Source organism: Macaca mulatta, chromosome 12 (genome assembly GCF_049350105.2).
Source record: "Macaca mulatta isolate MMU2019108-1 chromosome 12, T2T-MMU8v2.0, whole genome shotgun sequence".
In the NCBI taxonomy this organism is placed as follows: domain Eukaryota; kingdom Metazoa; phylum Chordata; class Mammalia; order Primates; family Cercopithecidae; genus Macaca; species Macaca mulatta.
In genome coordinates this window covers 77679058-77703044 of record NC_133417.1, presented here as the reverse complement: position 1 = coordinate 77703044, position 23987 = coordinate 77679058, and the positions used below count along the sequence as shown (strand labels likewise).

At 40.5% G+C, this 23987-nt stretch overlaps 1 protein-coding gene across 2 annotated transcripts in view; it reads right to left on the bottom strand.

The window, feature by feature from the left end:
• The window catches only part of RAPGEF4 (Rap guanine nucleotide exchange factor 4), a 308971-nt gene that overhangs the window by 247492 nt on the left and 37492 nt on the right, over positions 1 to 23987 (bottom strand). For both annotated transcript variants that reach the window (XM_015110377.3, XM_077957208.1), the window contains exons 2-3: positions 5734 to 5876; positions 2621 to 2709 (exon numbers count right to left, since the gene is read on the bottom strand). In XM_015110377.3, coding sequence (XP_014965863.1) covers positions 2621 to 2709; positions 5734 to 5876 — 232 coding nt within the window. The remainder of the gene's footprint in view (positions 1 to 2620; positions 2710 to 5733; positions 5877 to 23987) is intronic.

The window sequence follows — 23987 nt, the reverse complement described above, 5'->3', positions numbered from 1 at the left end:
CTAGAGGGTATAGGGGTCAATGAGCTTTCTCTTCCTTTTATTTTAGTGACACAAATCCATCCAGAAAACTCTGGTTGAACATTGTGGGATGAAATACATAAAGGAAGTAGTAAGCCGGCTTTGGTATTAAATTAAATATTCCTAACAACTAAAAGAAGACCAAGCCCAGCTTAGGAAAGTTCTCTGCATTGGTTTTACAGAGTTCTCTGCATTACAGATAAATCTAAAATTAAAACTTTAGTTAAAATTGTTAAATCTGTAGCTAATAACCCTGCTAGGATGCCATGGTGAGAGATAACTGGTCAAGGGCAATATTCCTGAAACCCCTGGCCAGATACTATTTTAATACCATCAAAATATCAGCCAGCTTTCACATCTGGTGTGTCAGCACATAAGAGCTGGTGTTATTTATCATCCCCTTAGGCACATCTGCTCTTCCTTTTCTGATTCGGCTTCTCTCTCCTTCCTGAGATTTCCTCTTCTTTCTTTTCTCCTCCTTAAGTCTCATCTTACTTCCCATTCTTCTCTTTTGTCACATTTCTCTTTTTAGCTTCTCCACTCTCTCCATTATCACTCATTCAGGACCCACTCTAGCTGCAGGAGGAACTGAGCAGAATGATCCCTGTCCCCAGGGCACATCTATGCAGGTGAAACCTGGGGAAGGGAAGTACCAGGAGCGGCTCTGAGTAAAAAGGCCCAGAGAGTTCCCACCAGAACAGCACCCACAAGGTAGGAGATATGCAGAGAGGAAGGACACGGGGTAATCTGAAAGGATGACAAAAGGCAGGGAGAGAGGGAAGTTGCATGTTGCATCATGTTTCTTAAGAGTCAAATGGTGGAGAGCAGTGGCGAAGAGCATCTGTTCAGGTGCCTGACTACTTGGGTTTTAATCTTGGTTTCTCTAATTTCTAGATATAATACTTGAGGTAAGTTATTTAACCACTTGGGGACTTCGTTTTCTCATCTGCAAAATGAGAACAGTAATACGACCTACCTCATGGTTGACTTGAGGATTAAAGAAGTAAATAAATACCTGTTAAGTGCTTGGAACACTGCCAAGTAAACATCCACGAAGGATTGGATAAATTATATATGGATAAATATCTTGGTTATACTGGATACGGCAAATATCCAAGAAATGCTAGCTGTTCTCCTTCCCATTCGAAACCGAGGCAGCTTACCAGAATCAAAACCCACCTCTCACCTTGACTCTCTCTGAAATCCAAGAGAAAGCCAACCTCGTGAGAGACAGGAAGAGGAAAAGTACCATCAAAGTTGGGAAGCACAGGTTCCACGCTGTGTCTAATGGAATTTTCATGCACTGATGCACAGAAAGAGTATACTATGGATTACACAGGATTTGGACACTGGCCTGAGAATTTAACCATCCATTACAATGGGTATCACCCAGGAAACTACATTGCAAATTGCAAATGCCCACCTTACCAGCAATCTTTTGGGACACCACTCCATTTTTAAGATAGGGACTGCCCACAACTTCAATACGCATACAAGTTCCTAAAAAATTTAAACTTCAAATTTGGTGTGTCATGAATTTTTCTCACATTTGAAGTGTGCTACCTATGAAAAAGGCTCCAAAACATTGTCTTAAATATGATACTTGGCAGAAAGTTACTTGTCCCTTTAACTAATTCTTTAATTTTTTTCAGTAATTCTTTCAGATTTTACAATGAACTAATTCTCTTCAGTTTTTGTTTTTTCTGAATTCTGAATATGTGGAAATAACACTTGGAACATTTTCATAGTGACACCTGATGGTGGCCTTTTATGGGTCATACTTTTCAGACTCGAGATTCTTGGCTCTAAACAGTGAGGTTGTGTACATTTTGGCCACATGTCTTAATGATAGAGCAAGAGTCACTGCAGATGTGAAAGAAGGCCCTGGGTTTGACTTTAAATATTCATATATTTTTTCTTTTTTTAATATTTTTCTTTCTTTTTTAATTTTGTTTTTGTTTTTTAAATATTCATACATTTTGTGAACAGAAAAAAGAATGAGTTTCATCTACTAGGATGCCAAACTCCTCAGAGGTGACTAATGAAAATAAAGCCAGCGCTGTACTTTAGAAGGAAAACAATATTATTAGCCTTCCACATTTGCAAAGACAAGGCAGAGAAATAGAGATTTTAGGGGGACTGCATCAACCGTATTTCCCTTGCATCACCAGAGCTCCTACAAGGCCGATGAGGGGATCACTTCTAGGCCAAAGAAAATTCAAGATACAATGATGGAGAAAGGATCCAAGAGGAAACATAGGAAGACTTCTTCTCCTTCCCCTTCACTCACATTTCACCCTACACAGCAATTTGTGTCACATTGCAATTCCTTGCATTTCCAAATAGACTATAAGCTCCTAGAAAGCATCCAATGTGTTCTTGCATTTCATGTTTTGACACCTGGCATCATACTCAAATCAGAGAAGACATTCAATAGGTGTTTGTTGAGTAACTTAATAAAGGAATCAAACAAACACTGCCAAACCCCTTATTGTAGGAAAGAAGAAATGGACTTGAAAATGTAATTGTAATGGCATAAAAGACACAGGGATAATATGTCTTCAAAAAAAATAAATCCTTTCAAAAAAATAGAGCATATTACCTGGTGACTGCTGGTCTCAGATACTTTAACATCCAAAGACCCTGCCAAGACAGCATACCAGTTTGTTCCAATATCACCCTGGCGAAATACTGGGGAAAAAAACAGTGATATAAATATAACAGATACAACTTGGTTTTACTGTAGGATCTGATAGTTTTTCACTGGTCCAAGCATGTCTTGGACCTAACTGAGCTTACCACCCTTCCTCTAACTCTTGCCCACAGGAACATGGCATGTTTTTCTTCACCTCATCTGTCAACAAAGCTATATCCTATTTATTCAATATTCTGTGAAGTGGAACCTTGTTAAAGAGAATCTATCATACTTACAGAGCTGTAATAAAGATGATAGCTTTAAATGTTATAAGATCCTTTGAATTTAAGAAGAATTGGCTGATATTTCCCAAGACTATATTAAAAGCAATGTGTTTTCTAGACTAGCACCTCTCCTTTTAAGGTGACCAATGATTGATTTAAAAAACCAAAATCTGCTTTGTTTAAAAATTTTAACTACTATATTATCATTGTTCGTTTTCTTATTCTTTTTATAAATTCACTGCTTTTAAGCATTTGAATGACCCTCATCAGAAATTTTTGAACCTGATCTTGCTCCAAGTTTGTCCTCTCAGAGAGAAAATATTTAGGTATTTAGATAGAACCATAGTTCCCATATCATATTAAGACCAGGTCTGGGAAAGTAATTCCAAAACACTGGTTCAAAAATTTCATGCAAACCAACTGTCCTTTTAAATATCCTAACTAAATAACTAGATGGAGTGATTTGATATTTTAAAATCCTCTTCACAGTTAAAGTCAGAGGTCAAGTAACTCAATGAAAAATCACATGACATCTAGTGGGACAACCGAGTCCTGGCAAGGCTAGTGCTCACTGGAGACGAGCAAGCTTCTGGGAACCACAATTAATGATGACAAGCTGCTCTGAACTTCCTGACTAGGACATGCTGTGGAAAGGCAAAAAACAACAATAACATCCTACCAAGTGCAATGACAAGCTTAAGATGGAGTTTATCAGTTTATAGCTGGTCTCTCCAGTAACTCTGCTATTTCAAATCTTTGTGACTCATTTTAGAGTTAGGGTTTTGTCTTTTATGAAATTCTTGGCCCCAAAAGACATTATTATTTGTCAATCAAATTCATGTTACACATGTTAGGAGATTCATTTTGAAAATGGCTTTTAGAAACATAAAATAGTTTTATTGCCAAAAGAATAAAGTTTCTGATATCAGTTTTAAAAGACTGGTTGAAAATGATATGTATGGATGATTTTTTTCTTAACAGAAATGTAACTATGAGTTGGGTGCGGGGGTCACGCCTATAATCCCAACACTTTGGGAAGCCACGGCAGGAGGATTGCTTGAGACCAGGAGTTCAAGACCAGCCTGGGCAACATAGCTGACCTGGTCTTTACCAAAATTAAAGAAAGTAGCTGGGCATGGTGGCATATGCCTGTAGTCCTAGCAACTCAGGAGGCTGAGGTGGTCAGATGGCTTGAGCCTAGGAGTTCAAGGTTGTAGTGAGCCATGATGGCACTACTGCACTCTAGCCTAGATGACAGAGCAAGAACTCATCTCAAAAAAAAAAGAAAAAGAAATGTAACTATGCTTCTATGTGTACACATAGGAGAACATTTTGAAGAATATACTCCAATTTTTTTTTTTTAGACAGAGTCTTGTTCTGTCACCCAGGCTGGAGTGCAGAATGCAATGATGCAATCTCAGCTCACTGCAACCTCCACCTCCTGGGTTCAAGCAATTCTCCTGCCTCAGCCTCCCGAGTAGCTGGGATTACAGGTGCCCGCCACCACGGCCGGCTAATTGTTAGTATTTTTAATAGAGACAGGGTTTCACCGTGTTAGCCAGGATGGTCTTAATCTCCTGACCTCATGATCTGCCCACCTTGGCCTCCCAAAATGCCAGGATTACAAGCATGAGCCACTGCGCCTGGCCCACAAAATGTTAATGGTAGAAATTGTAGGTGATTTTTATTTTGTTGACTTTCTAAATTTTCTACAATAATGTTGTGACTCACCCTGTTGCTTTCCCACCCAGAACCACTCGTGCCCTGTTGTCTAACTGAACCCAGGTTTTAGACAAGTTTCCACCCTCATCCATAGGGCTAGGTGTTAGCTCCACTAGGGCAATCATGATTGGTATAAATCAGTCCTGGTGATCCCATTATTTTTGCAAGTGATTGGTTTAGACTTAGGCATGCGATGCATTTCTGGCCAATGAGTCAATACAAGAAGTCTGCTGGGGGACTTCTAAAACAGAGACCCAAAAAGAAATAGTCCTTCAGCAGGACGTTTTTGTATCAATACATAATGCATCCAACAGCTGTAGCTGTCAGAATAATTTGGGACAAGTCTGAGGACAAAACTCAACACCTCAGAATGCGTACAAAAACAAAAAAATACAAGAAGGACCTGAAGCCTTAATAATTTCACTGAGTCACTTCACTAACCAACCCTGAAGTCATTCTACCCATTCTACCTCAGGATTTCTTCTATATGAGTAATTGATTTTTTTTTTCTTGTTGTATAAGTCATTAAATATTCAAATCAGTTGAAAGGGAGTTTTCTGTGAGTGCAGCATAAAGTGTTCCAACAGAAGAACTATTACTTCTTTAATGAAAAAATACTTTTAAAAAAATCCAACTGTTACTCTATCTCCCTGCCCCTTATTCACATCTGGAATAGATGATATAACTGGCATTAATTCAAAACATTACTATCAGCACTAGTTAAGAGAACTTTTACCTTAATATACTATTGGCCACACATTTCTTGGATTAGAGAAGACAATTATTTGAATTTCTAAAGATATAGCTAAATGTGTGAATCATTACATCCCTCCAGCTCCATCTAGAAAGTCGGTTGCCCTGGAAGAACCATTTATGTTCTGTGAACAAAGGAGTTAGGGAAACACCTACATGGAACTGAATAAACAGACTAGAGGGAAATGTCAACTTAATACCTTTGGTTGAAGCTCAAATATTTAGCACATAAATACTCTATTTGCTATTTATTTCCATAAAGTAACCACAAATGAGCATAAACCATACGTGGAAATATACTACTAGAGTTGCATTCCTTACATGTTATTCCCTTTTCCAGATTCTCATAATAACCACATAAGCAAATCTGATGAAGGAGATTTGGGTGAAATTTCTCAAAAGCTTTAACTTCTTTCAGTCGAGTGAAGATTATATCCACATCTTCGCTGGAACGCTCCAATGGTCTGTATAGGGAGAAAAGGCACAAAAGCTATATCAGTAAAGATTTACCTCAAAGTGAGTCAATAGGCCTCATTTTAATTATCCTCAAATTTACCCAAATATCCCAATTGTTAATATTTCATTGCAAACATTTATCCACCCCCCTATAGGTATTTCTGGGCTGATAAAGACATTTCTGGAGCTTTACCAACTGTTTGCCTTAAATCACTACTATTGCAGATGCTACAGCAGGAGTCAACCTCAGAGTGCTAAGTTCAAGGTCATACTATGGTATAGTGCTTAATCCCTTAGAAGCACAAGATACATGAAAATGCAGATTTTACTAAAAATTGAAGTCTCAAACACAAATGCCTGCAGGGGCCAGTGAGGTAAAGGAAGTGAGTAGAAAGAGCAAGATATAAGGGGAAAAAATCTCTACTCTAAGAAAACAACAGTGAAATCACAAAGACAAATAAGAAGTGACAGCCTCAGTGTTGGTGATTCTCCAGTGAATGGTGGGCATGAGGGTGAACTGCAAACATGGGACTGTCCACAGGGAGCAGCTCTTATTTGGCTGTTTTCCTCCTTCTTAGTTTTCTGTGTAAATGTGAGCCCAGTTGTTGTCAAATCTTCCCATTGTTCAAGGTAAATCTAGTTGTGTAGACATTTGTTTTCTTTTTTTTTTTTTTTTTTTTTTTTTTGAGACAGAGTTTTGCTTTTGTTGCCCAGGCTGGAGTGTAATGGCATGATCTTGGCTCACTGCAACCTCTGCCTCCTGAGTTCAAGCGAATACAGGAGCCCGCTACCACACCCAACTAATTTTTTGTATTTTTAGTAGAGATGGGGTTTCACTATGCTGGCCAGGCTGCTCTCGAACTCCTGACCTCAGGTGATCCACCCACCTCAGCCTTCCAAAGTATTGGGATTATAGGCTCACTTTGTTGCCCAGGCTGAGTGCAGTGACACAATCTTGGCTCACTGCAGCCTTGATCTCCAGGGCTTAAGTGATCCTGCCACTTCAGCCTCCCAAGTAGCTGGGATTACAGGTGCACTCCACCACATCCAGCTAATTTTTTGTACTGGCAGGGTTTCATCATATTGCCCAGGCTGGTCTCAAACTCCTGGGCTCAAGCAATCCTCCCGCCTCAGCCTCCCAAAGTGCTAGGATTACAGGCATGAGCCACCATGCCCAGTCTGTTCATATTTCTTGAACACTGTGTGGGCCACACACACACACACACAAATCTGTGGAATAGATCCAACCTGCTGACTGCTATTTCGTAACCTCTGGATTAAGATAAATCAAAGAACCAAACAAAAATAAGATAGTTTTACGAACTATATAAACTATTTGTTTCTTTTCTTTGAGCAATTTTCCAAGTCTGTTCCTTCCATGTGCTTTGCAGGAACCCACTGCTATTCTTGACAGATATTTCACATTACATAGAAACTATCATGTGTGCCCCAGAGCATTCTGGGATCAGAAGAAACAAACTGGACGAGGATGTGACAGAGACAAGTAATGTTCACCAAATAGCCATGTGCTCCCCTGAATGTATTAGCCTCCCTTGTAGTTACGTTGGGGCTGGACTGCGAACAAAACTAGCATACATCTCTTCTGAGGTGAGACTGGTAAGAGCCGGGGGCCTCTCTTCTGCCTCTCTTCTTCAGAACAACTTTGAAGGGTGTTATGGTTGAACTGTGTCTCCTCAAAAAATATATCAGGGACCTGGTACTCAGCACCTGTTCATGTAATCTTCTTTGGAAATAGGGTCTTATAGATGCAATCAAATTAAGATGAGGTCACATTGGATTATGGTTGGCCCTAATCTAATAACTAGCACCATTAGAAAAAGAAGGGAAATTGGACAGAGAGACACAGGGAAAATAGCCACGTGGAGGTGGTGACAGAGATTGGAGTGATGCATCTACCAGCAAGGAATGCCGAAGATTGCTGGCAACCTTCAAAAGCTAGAAAGGGACAAGAAGGATTGTTCCCTAGAGCCTTCAGAGGAGACACGGGCCTCCCACACCTTGATTCTGGACTTCTAGCCTTCAGAACCCTGAGAGAAAAAAGTGTTTGTTGTTTTAAACCACTCAGTTTGTGGTATCTTGTTCCGGCAGCCCTAGGAAACTAAGGCAGGAGGCATGTGTTTTACATGTTATAGCCACAAGATAGAGAAGACTGTACAACCCACAAAAGATTCTGTATAGTGGCAAATATGAAGCTACTGAGATGGGGCAGGGACGTTATCACAGCATCACCCAGTATTACTCAGACTAATACAGAAGTCAAGACTAGCTAAGCCAGAGTTCAAGGGACTTGGGACATTGTCAGAAGAAGACAGATCCCATCATGAGAGATGAACAGTTTCAGAGGACATGAGTAGATGACCTGTTACTAAGTGGAAGACCTAAGATACAGGCTTTCCTGAGCTTCATTTAAAGGCTCTTCACCATGTTCAATTTTCATCCCATCACACTTTTAGGGCCAAGAAAACTAGATTCAAAGAATATGCCCACAACTCCCTGGCCTCCCAGCAAACCCCTACTGGAAGGGTTTGGATTCTGCTTCTTGGGGAAGAGGAAGGGAAATCCTGATGTGTGTGTGCCCAGTCTCTGAGATGACAGCGTGCCTGAAAGCACTGAGAGATGTGTAGGCTTGACTTGGGAAAATACAACACATCAGATTCAGTGCCTCTTCCTCCAATTACCCCTTCAGAAGGGCTTTCTAAACTCCTTACCAGAAGCTATGTCCTCAAAGTTAAGGGGCTTTGGAACAGAGACCAGGGCTTCAGCAGTTAATAAGGTGGTATGGACAGTGGTGCAGACAACTTTCAGTCTTTGTGTGTCTCGGGGGCAGCAAGGACAGCAGCAGCTGGCGGAGGCACCCCTAGCGGGGGATCCCAGACAGTAAAGCACGCTTCTCAGGGGGCAGAGCTGGTGCTGGTGCCAGTAGGAAGTCGGGTTGCTGCTATAGAAGCACTAGCAGCAGCCACAGGCCCAAAGCAATGGCAGCATGCAAGTGACCGTGGGAGGAATCATAAGGACTAGATGAGCTAGAAACTGACTGGACATTAATATGGCAGATTCTACTTAGCTACACAGGAAAAGAGACAGAGATTAGAATCCATCTTCCACAAAGAAGGAAAGAGCATCCCTTTTTGTTTATACTCACCAGACCATCTCCCACATTAGGAATGCAGACTAGGGCAGCTAAAAAGATTTTTAGCCTGACACTCACCAGAAAACAGTAGAAGAAAAACGTACGTACTTCTATACAGTCCAAAACAAGCACAGAAGAACTTCAAGCTTCATAACCAGATTGTTAAATGACAAAAGACACTTGGAAAGACAAAATTGATTTGAGATAACTGGGAGAAGAGTGAAACCTCTTCTCCTGATATTTTTGTGTACCCCCAAATTAGGCCCTAACGATGTCATTCTTGTTTAATAGTCAAGCCTCAGAAACAATGAAAAGCAACCTTCTATCTGTCATTAACTTTATTGGGTACTTCATGGAGTGGGGAAAATTTCATTTGGCTATTAACAGACACCGTTATCATTCGATCTCTGGAATCTACCACCAGTGATAATCCTTTTGTGAATCTCTAATTTCCTAATGCAATGCATATTCTCCCCTCTCTAGGCGTCATGTCTGGGACCTCCTTTATAGATCCTACAGTGCCCGAAACAGGGCCAACCATACAAAAAGCCCTTGAGTGTAATGTCCTACAGCAACCTTAAACTGAACTTATCTTCTCTCCTACATCTGCTACTGCACCTGCCCTCCTTACTTCCATGCATGGAGTAGACTCACCCTCTGCTATGGTCTAAATAACATAGAGGTGAGCCTACTCCCTCTGCTATTTGGTCCCTCAAAATTCATGGGTTGGAAATTTAATCACCAGTGCAACAACGTTGGGAAGTGTTTAATGAAAAGTGCTTAGGTCATGAGCGCTCTGCCTTCATGCAGTATTTGTGGATTAATGAGTGGATTAATGCTGCTATAAAAAAGGCTTGCAGGAGTGGGCTCAGCCCTTTCTACCTTCCACCATGTCAGGACACAGCAAGAAGACTCTGACCAGATGCTGGCACCTTAATACTGGACTTCCCAGCCTCCAGAACTGTGAGAAATAAATTTCTGTTCTTTTTGAATTACCCAGTCACCAGTATTCTGTGATAGCAGCACAAAACAGACCAAGACACTCTCCCTCACCACATCCCAGTAAGTTTACCTGCGAATGTCTCTCAAATTCATCCCTCCATTAATCCTTATGCCACTGTCTCATTGAGCGTGGATAAAGGACATGTGAAGCACAAAGCACATGTTGAGACATGAATCTGAACAGCATGGCAGTCCTATCCTAGGAGGGTTCTGTCTAATAATCAGCAGAAGCATTTTAAGCAGGGTAGTGGCATGATTGGATAACCATTTTGGAAAGATCACCTTGACTGTGACTAGAGGCAGATGGGAGACAGTCAAGATCAACAGCCAAGAGGAAGTTAGGAAGTTCTTGCAGTATATCAAAATGATGATGTGGTTTCTCTAATTATAGCTCACTCTAGGCTCCTTTCTTCTCCCATCATAACGATGAACAGCTGGTCCCCAAGCAAAAGCTCCAAGTACAGAGAATTGATTTTCCTTAGCCTGGCATCTAATATCCAGGGCCTTTTTAAAAAATGACTTTTTAAAAACTTTCACTTTTAAAACACGTTCAAACAACAAAAGAATCATTTACAGCCCCTACAACTTGGTATTTTAAAAAATTAACATCCTAATTAAGAAATAGGCTAAGGACTTGAACAGACATTTCTCCAAAGAAGACACAGGTATGAAAAGGTGCTCATTGTCACTAATAATCAGGGAAATGCAAATCAAAGCCATAATGAGATATTACCTTACCTCTGTCAAGATGGCTATTATCAAAAAAAAAAAAATGTTGGTGAGGATGTGAGGAAACTGGAACCTTTGCACACTGTTGGTCAGTATCTAAAATGGTGTGGCTGCTATGAAAAACAGTTTAGAGGTTCCTCAAAAAATTAAAAATAGAACTACCATTCATCCAGATATCCCACTTCTGGGCATTTATCTGAAAGAATTGAAATCAGGATCTTGAAGAGATATTCACATTTCCATGTTCATTTCAGCATTATTCACAGTAGCCAAGATAAGGAAACAACCTAAATGCCTATCAACAGATAAACGGATAAAGAAAATAATACATATATACATACAATGGAGTTTTATCCTTGAAAATGAAGGACATTCTGCAATCTGTGACAACATGCATGAACCTTGAAGACACTCTGCTAAGTGCAATAAACCAGTCTTAGACAAATACTGCATGTTTCCACTTATATGAGGTTTCTAAAATAGTCAAATTCACAGAAAAAAAGAGTGGAATGGTGGCTACCAGGGACTAGAGTGAAAGGGAAATGAGTTATTAATCAGCTGACCTAGAGTTTCAGTCAAGAAAGATGAATAAGCTCTAGAGATCTGCTGTACAACACTGTGCTTACACCCAACAAAATACATCATACACTTAAAAATTGGTTCAGAGGGTAGATCTCATAGTAAGTGTTCTTAACACAATAAAATAAAAAATTTTTAAAGAATTATTGGTAAACAAAGACACTGTAGAAGGCAGGATTATGAAGTGGCCTCCTACGACCCACGCCTTGTATAATTCTTTTGAGGCTGGGTGGGAGCTGCAATTTGCTTTTAGCCAATAGAATACGGCAAAGTGAAGAGAGAGCACTCCCACGATTATGTTATGCTGTATGGCAAAGGTGAAGAGACTTTGCAGATGTAATTAGGGCCCAGAATTAGTTGACTTTGTTAATCGAAAGTGTGGTTTTCCTGGTTGGGCCTGGCCTGATCAAGTGAGACCTTTAAACTAGGATGGAAGGAGTGAGAGGCTCTTTTGCTGGCACTGAAGAAGATAGCTGCCCTGGTTGCCTGAGAGGGCCTCTGAGAGGGCCATGTCACAAGAAATGTGGGCAGTTACTGACTGACAGCCAGCAAGAAAACAAGGACCTCAGGCTTACCACTGTGAGAACTGAATTCTGCCAAAAATGATGTGAGCTTCGAAGAGGTCAACTGAGCTCCAGAAAGAAGCACCTCTTATTTATTTATTTATTTGTTTGTTTATTTATTTATTTATTTTCTTTTTTAGACAGGGTCTCACTCTGTCACCCAGGCTGGATTGCAGTGGCATGATTATGGCTCACTGAAGCCTCAATCCCCTGGGTTCAAGTGATCCTTCCACCTCAGCATCCCAAGTAGCTGGGACTACAAGTGTGCATCACCATGCTCTTCTAATTTTTTTTTTTTTTTTTTTGTAGAGACAGGGTCTCGCCATGTTGCCCAAGGTAGTCTTGAACTCCTAGGCTCAACCAATCCTCCTGCCTCGGTCTCCCGAAGTGCTGCAATTACAGGTGAGCCACCACACTTGGCCAGGAGCACCTTGATTTCAGCCTTTAAGACTCTGAACAGAGGATCCAGACAAGCTGTGCCTAGACTCCTGCCACGTGAAAACAGACAGATGATACATGTATACTTTTTTAAGCAGCTAAGTTTATCATAATTTGTTACACAGCAACAGAAAACTAACACAAAGTTATTTTCTCACACTGACTAATTTCCTTATGTCCTAGCTTAGATTTCACTCCCTTCTTGGAGATTTTCCTTACAACGTTTTCTCCTCTCTGAAATCCAATTGATAACATTTATTTTTGGCATCTAACCCCATTATTTATTATTTCATGTTTCATGCATGTAAATTTTTTCTTGGAGAGACCTTCTGCTATGGTCTAAATGTTTGTGTCCTACATCCCCCAAATTTATATGTTAAAATCCTAACCCTTAAAGTGATGGTATTAGGGGGTGGAGCCTTTGGGAGGTGATTCGATCGTAATGGCAGAGCCCTCATGAATGAGATTAGTGCCACTATAAAAGAGACCCCAGTGACTAGCCCTCCATTCTGTCATGTGAAGACACAGAAAAAGGTGCTGTTTGTGAGTCAGAGAGCAGCCCTCACCAGACACCAAATCTACCAGCACCTTGATCTTGGACTTCCTAGCTTCTAGAACTATGAGAAATAAATTCCTGTTGCTATAAGCCACCTAGTCTAAAGTACTTTGTTAGGCAGGGCATGGTGGCTCACACCTGTAATTCCAGCATTTTGGGAGACCAAGGTGGGAGGATTGCTTGAGCCCAGGAGTTCAAGACCACCCTGGACAATATGGTAAAACTACATTTCTACAAAAAATGTAAAAATGAGCCAAGCATTTTGGTGCATGCCTGTGGTCTCAGCTACTCAGGAGGCTGCGACAGGAGAACTGCTTGAGCCCAGGAGGTTGAGGCTGCAATGAGCATGATCACGCCACTGCACTCCAACCTGGGTGATAGAGTGAAGCCCTGTCTCAATAAATAAATAAATAAATAAAGTACTTTGTTTTAGCAGCCCAAACAGTCACCTTCACTTATCTATTCATTCATCCAATAAATGCTAGTTGGGTCTTATTTCTTATTAACCCTAAAATCACTATGCATTCCTGTTTTGTTTTGTTTTGTTTTCTTCTTCTCATGGTTCCTCAGCTCTTCCAAGATGAATTTCACAGTCATCAAAAACTTTCTGACAGCAAGTTAGACAGAGGACAATCCATCTAAATTAGCAAAAGGCTAAAACTAAAAATATCTCTGATGACATAAAATTATTTTAAGTTCTATATAAATCATAATGCTAATAATGCCTATTAGCAGTATCAAAAAAGATCATTTTATTAGAATGCTTTGATAATCTTAAAAGAAATAGGGTTTTTTTGGTTTTTTTTTTTAATGTTTTGAGACAGAGTCTCACTCTGTCCCCCAGGCTGCAGCGCGATAGCACAATCTTGGCTCACTGCAACCTCTACCTCCCAGGTTCAAGCAATTCTCCTGCCCCAGCCTCCCTAGTGCTGGGATTACAGGCGCCTGCCACCACACCTGGCTAATTTTTTGTATTTTTAGTAGAAATGGGGTTTCACCATGTTGGCCAGGCTGGTCTCGAACTCCTGACCTCACCGGTGATCCACCCGTCTTGGTCTCCCAAAGTGCTGGGATTACAGACATGGGCCACTGTGCCCAGCCATGAATAGGGTTTTAAAGTTAAGTTTATTTTACTTTTTTAGAGATGCTATGTTGTCCGAGCTACAGGACAGTGGCCATACACAGGCATGATTATAGTGAACCAAAGCCTCAAACTCCTGACCTCAAGCAATCCTCCTGCATCAGACTCTCACGAAGCTGGAAGTACATGTACATGCCACCACATCCAGCTAATTTTGAAAATTTTTTGTAGAGATAAGGTCTCTCTATACGTCCCAGGCTGATCTGGAACTTCTGGCCTCAAGCAGTCTTCCCACTTTGGCCTCCCAAACCTCAGGTATTACAGGCATGATGAGTCAATTCTTAATTACCACCTGGACTATAAATAAGTGTTAAAACCATTCTTTTTTTCTTTCAGGAGACATAGACACGAGAGAAATTTATGAAATCTAGACATTTTAAATGACTCCATTCACCAAACACATCCTTTCATGAATGCTCATTCATTTTATTTATTCACTCAGTAAACTATACTGCTTTACTACTGTACATTAGGCACCTTAATCTGAAGTACAAAGATTAGCAAAATGCCAACACCCTCCACAAGGAGCTCACAATCTAGTGGCAAACGGAGTCAACCAAAATTAGAACATAGTATAATAAGGACTATATTACGAGTACCAACAACGTTCAGGGCCGGATCTTGTTTTACTACAGAAGGTAGTTGAATATGGAAACTATCAAAGTCAGGCATCCGAGGGAAAGCAAAGGTTCTGGATTCCGGGTGTTACCCACATGCATTATGCAATGTGGAAATCTACTGTGCTCTTAAATTTTAATTCAGTGAACTCTGGATTATCTAGGGACTAATTAACCAGTTTTTAAGTTAGCTGCAGCACAAAATAAGAAGACAAAGGCATTTGTGGGACAGAACACACAATAACCATAAATCAGTAAGAAACATTGTCCCCTTGATGACTTCCGTTGCTTGGCTATCTGACAGTCAATATTTGCAAACCCTTTACCGTGGAGAGTGTCCACTCCCCTCATCGATCAGCTGAGTAGACCCCTTAGTGGCGACTCCTGCCACAGCTCCTGGGGACCTCTTGGGACAGTAGATTCCAACACCCAACAGTCAGACCTGAGGGGTGCAGGAAGAAGAAGTGAAGAGAAAGGGGGAGGGAGGCAGAACTACTGTCTGCCCAGTGCCTTCCCATAATCATAAATAAAAAGCTTGGCCAAGAAATGGACCACATTAGCAGACTATGGTGACACTGTCCTCTTACAGGAATATATATAATGCACAACTACCTCGATATGTTTTTTTAATTTTCAGATGTCTTTGGAAAATCAGTAAATGTATTTCAAAACATTGAGTGTAATGTTCACTTAATATATATGCATTAAAACGACTTTGCAGTTCAGTTTGACTCTTTTTAACAGTAATTTAGCATTGTAAAGAGCTACTCATCTTCTCCAGTGAAGAACTGTCAAATCTGAGATAATGCATGTGAGCTTTATCAATTATAAAAGGCTACAGAAGCTATTTCTAGTACCACCATCATCATCATCATTATTAGCCACCAAGACCTTTTTTTAAAAGTATCTCAGGAAAGCAATAAATAAAGTGCTTAAAAACATATACTAGAATTCTTCCATGCCTTTTAGAGATTTTATGGATAGGTGTGCACTGTGCTTTTTTTCTATAACAATAGTTAAGATCTTAAATACTATGTACTCTACAATTTCAATTTTTTATAACACTATTAGCTTTTCAAAGGGCCTTGACACTTACTGAAAAATTTGATTATCGCAGCCCTGTTAGATAAAACAGGTATTAAGAATTCCATTTTGGCCGGGCACGGTGGCTCATGCCTGTAATTCCAGCACTTTGGGAGGCCAAGGCGGGCAGATCACCTGAGGTCAAGAGTTCAAGACCAGCCTGATCAACATGGCAAAACTCCAGCTCTACTAAAAGTACGAAATTAGTCAGGCGTGGTGGCGCATGCCTGTAATCCCAGCTACTCGGGAGGCTGAGGTAGGAGAATCGCTTGAACCCAGGAGGTGGAGGTTGTGGTGAGCTGAGGTTGTGCCGTTTTCCTCCAGCCTGGGCAGCAAGAGCAAAACTCCATCACAAAAAAAAAAAAAAAAAAAAAAATACCATTTTACACACATTTAGACACAGAAGTTAGGTGACTATTAGTATGCTAAAATTGTGTGTATTTATAATGTCAGTGATGACATGGATACAGCAAAAGTCTTTGAAACTCAAGATGTTTACCACTTATGTTATTATTTTAATTATATGTTTATTAACCACTTAGAATACTGAAATGTTTGCTCTTTCCTAATTACAAGTTTTTCCAACAATGTCAACAAAATTCAGAAAGGTGTTGAAAATACATTTAATCTGCAAGTATTTAATGAGTATGAAGCCTATACTTTCAGGAATCTTTTTTTTTTTTTTGAGACGGAGTCTCGTTCTGTCACCCAGGCTAGAATGCAGTGGCGCCATCTCAGCTCACTGCAAGCTCTGCCTCACCAGTTCACGCCATTCTCCTGCCTCAGCCTCCTGAGTAGCTGGGACTACAGGCGCTCGCCACCACACCCAGCTGATTTTTTTGTATTTTTAGTAGAGATGGGGTTTCACCACATTAGCCAAGATGGTCTGGATCTCCTGACCTCGTGATCTGCCCACTTCAGCCTCCCAAAGTGCTGGGATTACAGGCGTGAGCCACCGCGCCTGGCTCAGGGATCATTTCTATAGTTCGTTACTGAGTATCATCTATATGACAGGCGAATAAAGTACTTAGGTGATACAAAGTCATGGTTCCTGCACACGGAAAGTTAAAAATGGGTAAGAGAGATATGTACATCTACAGCAAGTATCAAGGTGAAATGTGGTAAGTAGCACAATGGAAATGGGAAAGAAGAGAATGGGAATCCAGGAGAGAAAGAGACTTCAATTATGGATGAAATTTCTAAAAAGACTTCATGAAGGCATTACTGTAAAATCTCCTTAAACTCAGTTTCTTCTCATTTCTTTTTTTATGACTACAGCACCAACATTGTTTGGTTATTTCATCCAAAAACTTTCGTGCATCGCTGTGGCAACTCTCCCTAGAGATCTGCTCTCCTAACTCCTCCCCCTGTGAGTTTCCTACCCACACAGCCACTCCGACCACACACACACACACACACACACACACACACACACACACACACAGATACCCATATACATACCCACATAAACACACCTACAGAGATACATACATACACACAAGCAAGCACCTCCTCAAGGCAATCAACCACCCAAGTTCTCTCTCGGCTGAGGCTCTTGACTCTGCCAGTATTCAGGGTGACTCTCAGAAAAAAATCCCTTTGAAGGAGTCTGAGATCCCAGGGGCCATTGCAGTTTTTCACTCACAGCTGAGATTGATCATCAGTCAGACAGGGCACACCAAGACTCCTGTGACCCTTCGGAAACACGGCCTGCACAGCCACCACTAGGGAGCACAGCACGTTAAGTCAGTGAATTCCTGGCATACCTCCTTGCTTAGCAGTCATACCCTCTTGCTTTTATGTCTCTATGAAAGAATGAAGAGGAAACTGCTCCCTCAAGATCCCAAATGAGATAAGAGAGTTGTGATTGACGCTCACTGCAGACCACAATTTTGCCCTTAAGCAAAGCAATAAAAAGGTCCAAATACCTCCCCCTCCCCCACCACTCTGTCCTCGACCACTCTGTCCTCGGCCCATAGATGAATAAGATGCTAGATCTGAGGCTCAGGGCTATTCTGAGAGTTGAAAAACCCCATCATTAGGCAGAGGGCCGGACCAGGTCTGCTAATGTCTAAAGAATGTTTAGCCCTGCATTTGTAAGTGAAGAGAGAGGGGAAAACTTTTGGAACAGGTCTAGGGTGCTGCAAATTGTCTTGTTACAATTAAAATGCAATGTGAAATCAAAGTACAGCCTTGTTCAATTTTAACAGACTCTTTTCAAAAACCTCTGACTGTTTCTGAGCATCTAACCTCAGTAGAGGATCACCAGGCTTGGCAAAGGCTCTCCACCACACACCCTCAGCCTTAGGTCACCAGACCCCAGCCAAACAGGGATGCTTATTGAATCCCAAACAGCACTTAAAATAGAACTCTACCATAATTGTCCCTCTGAAATACACTTGCTCTACTAGCATTAAGTTAAAAAATAATTTCGTGTGGCTCTTTAAAATTTAGAACAACTTCTGGGATGACTCAGATAACCAAAGACTTCTTTAAAATGCTTTCCGGATGGGTTTCAACTGATGGCTTTTCTTCCTCTATGTAATTTTCCATAGTAAGCAAATGCTCTCAAAAATCGTTTCATAGTACTTAGTGCTACACTCAAATTTGAGATGAGTCTGTTCAAAAAATTGCCACTGTTGCCCCTAAATAGTAGGAGAGCCCACGGAGGGCCTTGGGTTGAAAGAGGTAGAGAAGGGGACTCTCTTGAGTCAGGTCCTTCTGACAGCCTTCTCTTAGCTCTCTCTATTCCTGGGTAACGAGAGGGAGACCCTTGGAACAGAAAGAACATGGTAAAAAGGAAGCATACTGAGCATGGCGGGAGAGGAGGAGACAAAGAACTCAGAATGTAACCTTATTTGGAAAGAGGGTCTTTGCAAATGTAATTCATTCAGAAGAGGTCATATGGAACTAGGGTTGTCCCTAAATCCAATATGACTGGTGTCCTACTGAGAAAAGGAGAAGACATACAGAAACAGACACAGAGGCAAGACAACCATGTTATGATGGAGGCAGCAATTGGAGTGATGCATCTACAAGCCAAGGAATGCCAAGCAACCATCAGAGGCTAGGAAAAGGCAAGAAAGGCTTCTTCTCTAGAGTCTCCAGAAGAAACACGGTCCACACACACAACACCTTCATTTCAAACTTCTAGCCTCCAGAACTGTTCCACAATACATTCCTGTTTTTTAAGCCACCCAGTTTGTGGTACTTCATTTTGGCAGCTGTAGGAAACTAATAATACATGATCCCATAGAAATTCACCTTCCCAGGGAAAATTCTCAGACTCATGTTCAGTGCTGGCTCCAACTCTGATAAGGCTGCCCAAATTGCCCAGTGCTTCTCCCATAAAACTGAAAAGCACTCTGGACAGACAAAAAGTCTTTTGTCAATCTCCATCACTAAGAAGGCAGGCACCTTAGACACTGTGTAGACATGTCATAAGGGTATGGCTCCCAAAGCAGTTCCCACAAAAGGGGCAAGTCATTGCCTTCCAGAGTTCAGGCATGGATGCTCTTTAATGAAGATTCTCTCCACAGGCATCCAAACTGAAGAGTCCCAGCTGTATCTCAGGGGATCTGGACTCACTGCTACCCTTTTATTGGGACAAGTGAGATCATATCTTCCACCCACATCCTGCCAAGCCCATCTCACCTACACTCCTTTGACTACATTTCCATTGAAAAGTCAAACAAAATAAAAGCAGGAAATGCACCCACCTGTGGTAGGACTCTAGGATTTGGGGATGGTACCTCTGCAAGTTCCATGTTAAACAATTATAAACTTGAACAAAATAGAGGAAGTGACTGCTTTCAGACACTGGACAACAAATACACAGTAGTTTGATCCCAGGAAGAAGGGAAACACACAAAAAATATCTATCTACACAATAGCCTTGATATTTTGACTGGAAACACATTCCGGAACACAGACAGAAACGGAGAACTCAAACAGAGCACGGCAGACTCACAGGGTTGGGGAGGCAGCAATCAGAATTCAGGGATGCTGAAGTAGCTGGAATGTGCAGTGAAGTGAGCCAGAGAGAAAGAAGTTGCCCATAGAAAGAGATCCAAAGTTTAGCATAGGGGGTCTCTTAAGTCATTAGCTGCACATGTGTAGACCAATACTCATGGAGAGATGTGGCAGACAATAGGTCCTGGACAGTGTGAGCTGAGTGGACATTCCAGAGGTCACACAGTGCTGAGAGATACAGCACTTCTGACCAGTCAGAGTACACAGGCTGATTTATATTGCTTATTGTCTCCACTAGAACATAAGCTCCATAAAAGCAGGGATTTTTTTTAATAACTCTTGTTTCTCCAGTACCGAGAACATTGTCTGGATTAGAGTAGATACCCAATAAACATTGTTGAAACAATAAATATACTTTTTATACCATTTTTATTTGTTGTTTTGCCTGGAAACACTTTCTGGAATGGAGGCAGGGAGGGAGGCTGCCTGGATCACCCTGGACATTCAGCTGAGTCTCCAAAAACGCTACTGTAGACCAGGAGCTAGACCTACTATAATAAAGCTTACAAACAAGCCAAACAGAATCAAGTTGATTGGCCAGGACATTAACTGCCTAGGAAAATGGAAGCTGATCTTTTCTAAAAAAAGAAACACAATCCAGACTCTCAATAACATAGCATACACAGTATCTAGCATACAAATATAAATTACTATAGATGCAAAGAAATAGGAAGATGTGACCCATAACCAGAAAAATAATCAGTAAAAACAGATTCAGAAATTACAGAGATGCTGAAATAGCAAACCAGAACTTTAAAATAACTATAATAAATATGTTTAAAGATTGAAAAGAAAAGATTATCATAATGCATGAACAGATAGGGAATATCACTAGTGAAATAAACATATTTTTAAAAAGCAAATGGAAATTCTAAAACTTAAAAATACAAAATGTATGGACTTAATAGTAGATTGGGCACTGCAGAAAAAAAGGATAACTGAACCTCAAGGCAGGTAATAGAAATCATCTGAACTAAAGCACAGAGAAAAGGATTAAAAATAGTAATAATAATTAGAGACTCAATAGCCTCAGAGACAATACTGAGAGTTTAATCCACATATGATGAAAGTCCAAGAAGAAGAGAGACAAAATGGAGGGAAAAAAATTTAAATAATGGATGAAAATTTTCCAGTTAAAAAGCTAGTAAACACCCCCAAAAGTCTAAAATATTATAAAGTAAAATTTAAGCTTTAAAAGTATGGCAGATTAAAGATGGCCACAAATGCTTTGTCATCATCTCCATTAAGAGGTGGGATTTATTTCCCCTCCTTGTTAATCTAGGCTGGCTCTGTGACCAACAGAAAGTGATGGAAGTGATACTATGTATCTTGTGTTTAGCACTACCACTATCAAGCCTACTACCCTGAACAAGTTGCTTAACTTTCCTGAGTCTTGACTTTCTCATATCCAATAGAGTGATGTGGGACTAAATTTTCTGACATTCTGTCCAGATTTAGAAAAATCTATATTCTAAGAGGAGTTACATATCAAACCAATAAATAAAAATAAATCAGGATGACATGTCAAAGGGTAAATCTGTAAGTACTTGGCTGCTAAGAATATGAATATCTTAGTCAAAATGTATTTGAACCTTCTAGATCTATTGCTAAGTCAAAATATACTTAGGATTCTGGCTAGAATAATGTACTCTTTATGGATCTGACTTATAAACTAAAGACGATATAGTAGTAATAGGGTCCTATGGTTAAAGAGTATTAGTAAACTAAAGATGATCTAAGGCACATTAGGATATAGTCAAATCCCTTTCCTTTCACAGTGCTTAGGCTTTCCCCCCAACAACCCTCAGTCTTTAAGAGTGAATAGACTTAAATAAATCTGAGGTAGCTAGTAGAAAAAATATCTGTAATTGCTTATAAACTTTTGTTAGGAAAAAACCTTTTGTCATACCCACTGAGTCTAATATGCCTCATTTTCATAGTTCTAAAACTACAAATGCCAATTAAAAAAAAAAATAGATGCCTTGAACTTCATTCTTTTTGGAAACAGCTTCCGGTACACCCTTCGGTGTGTAAAATGGCAAGAGCAGTCCTCACCATCACAAATTTCCTGTATGCCTCACTGCATAGAATGAAAAGCCCCAGGCAGCATGATTTGTGCCAAGGACATATGGCAGGGATTATGATTAGTTAGGGATGAAGATTCAATTTGACAGTCTTTCTTTTTAGTGTTAGTCATTCCAGTTTTCATAGAGATCAGAATTAACAGTTCAGTCCAGGTAGGCAACTGTACAGAATACTGATTTAATAAAAAGAAAGCCATCCATACATATAATTTCAGGAAAGGTTTGAATGATTGCATTTAATTATAACTGCCAGTAATTGTGACTACCTAGGCAATAAGAAACCTGGAGACAGGGCTCCCAAAGGGCCAGCAAATGGCAGAATGGAGTCTTGTTATAGTCACATATGGTCCATTTAGCAATAGGATACTATAACTATCCACCCATGCCAAAGATATAGTTCTGGCCTGGGAGATTATAACACGCTTCTTAAACACCAAAAGCTGGTCCATCTTTTCTATCCCTCCTATGAAGGAAAGGAAGCCACTCCTCAGAACCAATAAGAATCGAATGGCCACACTTATCCCAGTCCCAAGTCTCTGAGCAAGCAAAACAGGAAGCATCTTCATCCCCCAGCTTTTCTTCACCAAAGCAGAGATAAACAGCACCGGAATTTTGAATTGCAGTCTCTAATTTCTTTCATTCACAGCATCAGAATTTTGAATTGCAGTCTTTAATTTCTTTCATTCAACAAGACTGGTACATGTCTACATGTACAAGCACAATGAAAAGTTATTTGAGAATTACAAGGGAGAACCAGACCTTGAATCTGCCCTAAAACAGCTTCTGATCTATTAGGGGATCTAAGACATATATCTAAATGATGGCAATGCAAGGATAAAAGCAGTCATATGGGTCTATAAAAGGTACACAGAGGTCTGTAGAAAAACTCCTAGAAGTTCAGAGCTATATGAGATAAGAGTGAGTAGAGAAGGCTTCACAGAGAGCCCCTTTCTTCCAATGCTCAGCTTTCCACAGCATTTTAACTGATATTTTAACTAGGTCATGGAGAATGGACAGAAATTGCAAAAGTACAAACAGAGGTTAAAATGTTTCCGGACAGCAAAATAATAAAGCTTGAGTAAAGGCATGGAGGTAGGAAATGACAGGCCAGGAACAGCCAGTAGCTCCAATGATTTGGAGTTCTACTGGTTCTGAGAAACAAGGTTGGGACCCAATTGGAGCAGCATTTGAATGCCAGCCAGTCAGGCACAGACTTCATTCTGCTAACCACGGGCAGGCCAGCAGAGATATTTAAAAATCAGAAAATCAGAAAAAATCAGAGCCATGATTTTCAAAAATTAGTCTTCTAGCAGGGAATGAACTGGAGAAGAAAGGGGCAAAAGTATAGAGGGTAATTAGGACAGAGCTTTTAGGGCTCCATATGTCATGCTTTTCACAGTAACACGCAGAATCCACATGCTCATTTAGGTGTGACAATATCATTACTCTCTTCTCTCTCCAATGTCTACTTAGAAGTAGTGCAACAGTAAGTCTTTTTTTCTGGAGATGGTCATGGTTTAAACCTGTAGTCCCAGTGAAATTATTAATAGTGCCCCCATTCACTCTCAAAAGTATTCGGGTTTGGATAATAAATTATGTATGCACCTTACTTAGAAATAATCCTTCTCCTTCCACTTCTCTGCAGATCCTCTCCTAGATATCAGGGATTCAGAGCCAGTTCACACCATTTGCAGCCCCCTCCCTTCATTCACTATAGGACGATTATGTGATCAGTTTCTCTCCCTCCCCAGGATATCAGGTGATCACTTTTTTTTTTTTTTTTTTTTTTTGGCTTTAGAGCTTCTGTTGCCTTTTTTCTCTAGCTCCAAGTCAGTGGGTCAGAGCAGGATGAAATTCTGATTGAAAAGGTTTAGGTTGTTGGGTAGGATGGTGGTGGGGGGTGCTGTGAGGGGCAGGGATGGAAGTCTGGAATAGGAGATAGAGGCTCTCAAGTCTGAGAAGAGGGAGGAGGACAAGGTTTCTCCAGAGAGCCATGGATGAGTAAGATTCCAGACCTTTGTCTTTTCCCGTCTGCAAATACCAGTGGGTGTGTGAAGATGATGATGAAAGGGTACATGTTAGCAGAAAAATGAAAAATGTGACTTGACTGCATGAAAGTAGCACTAATTATAGTCATTTATTTG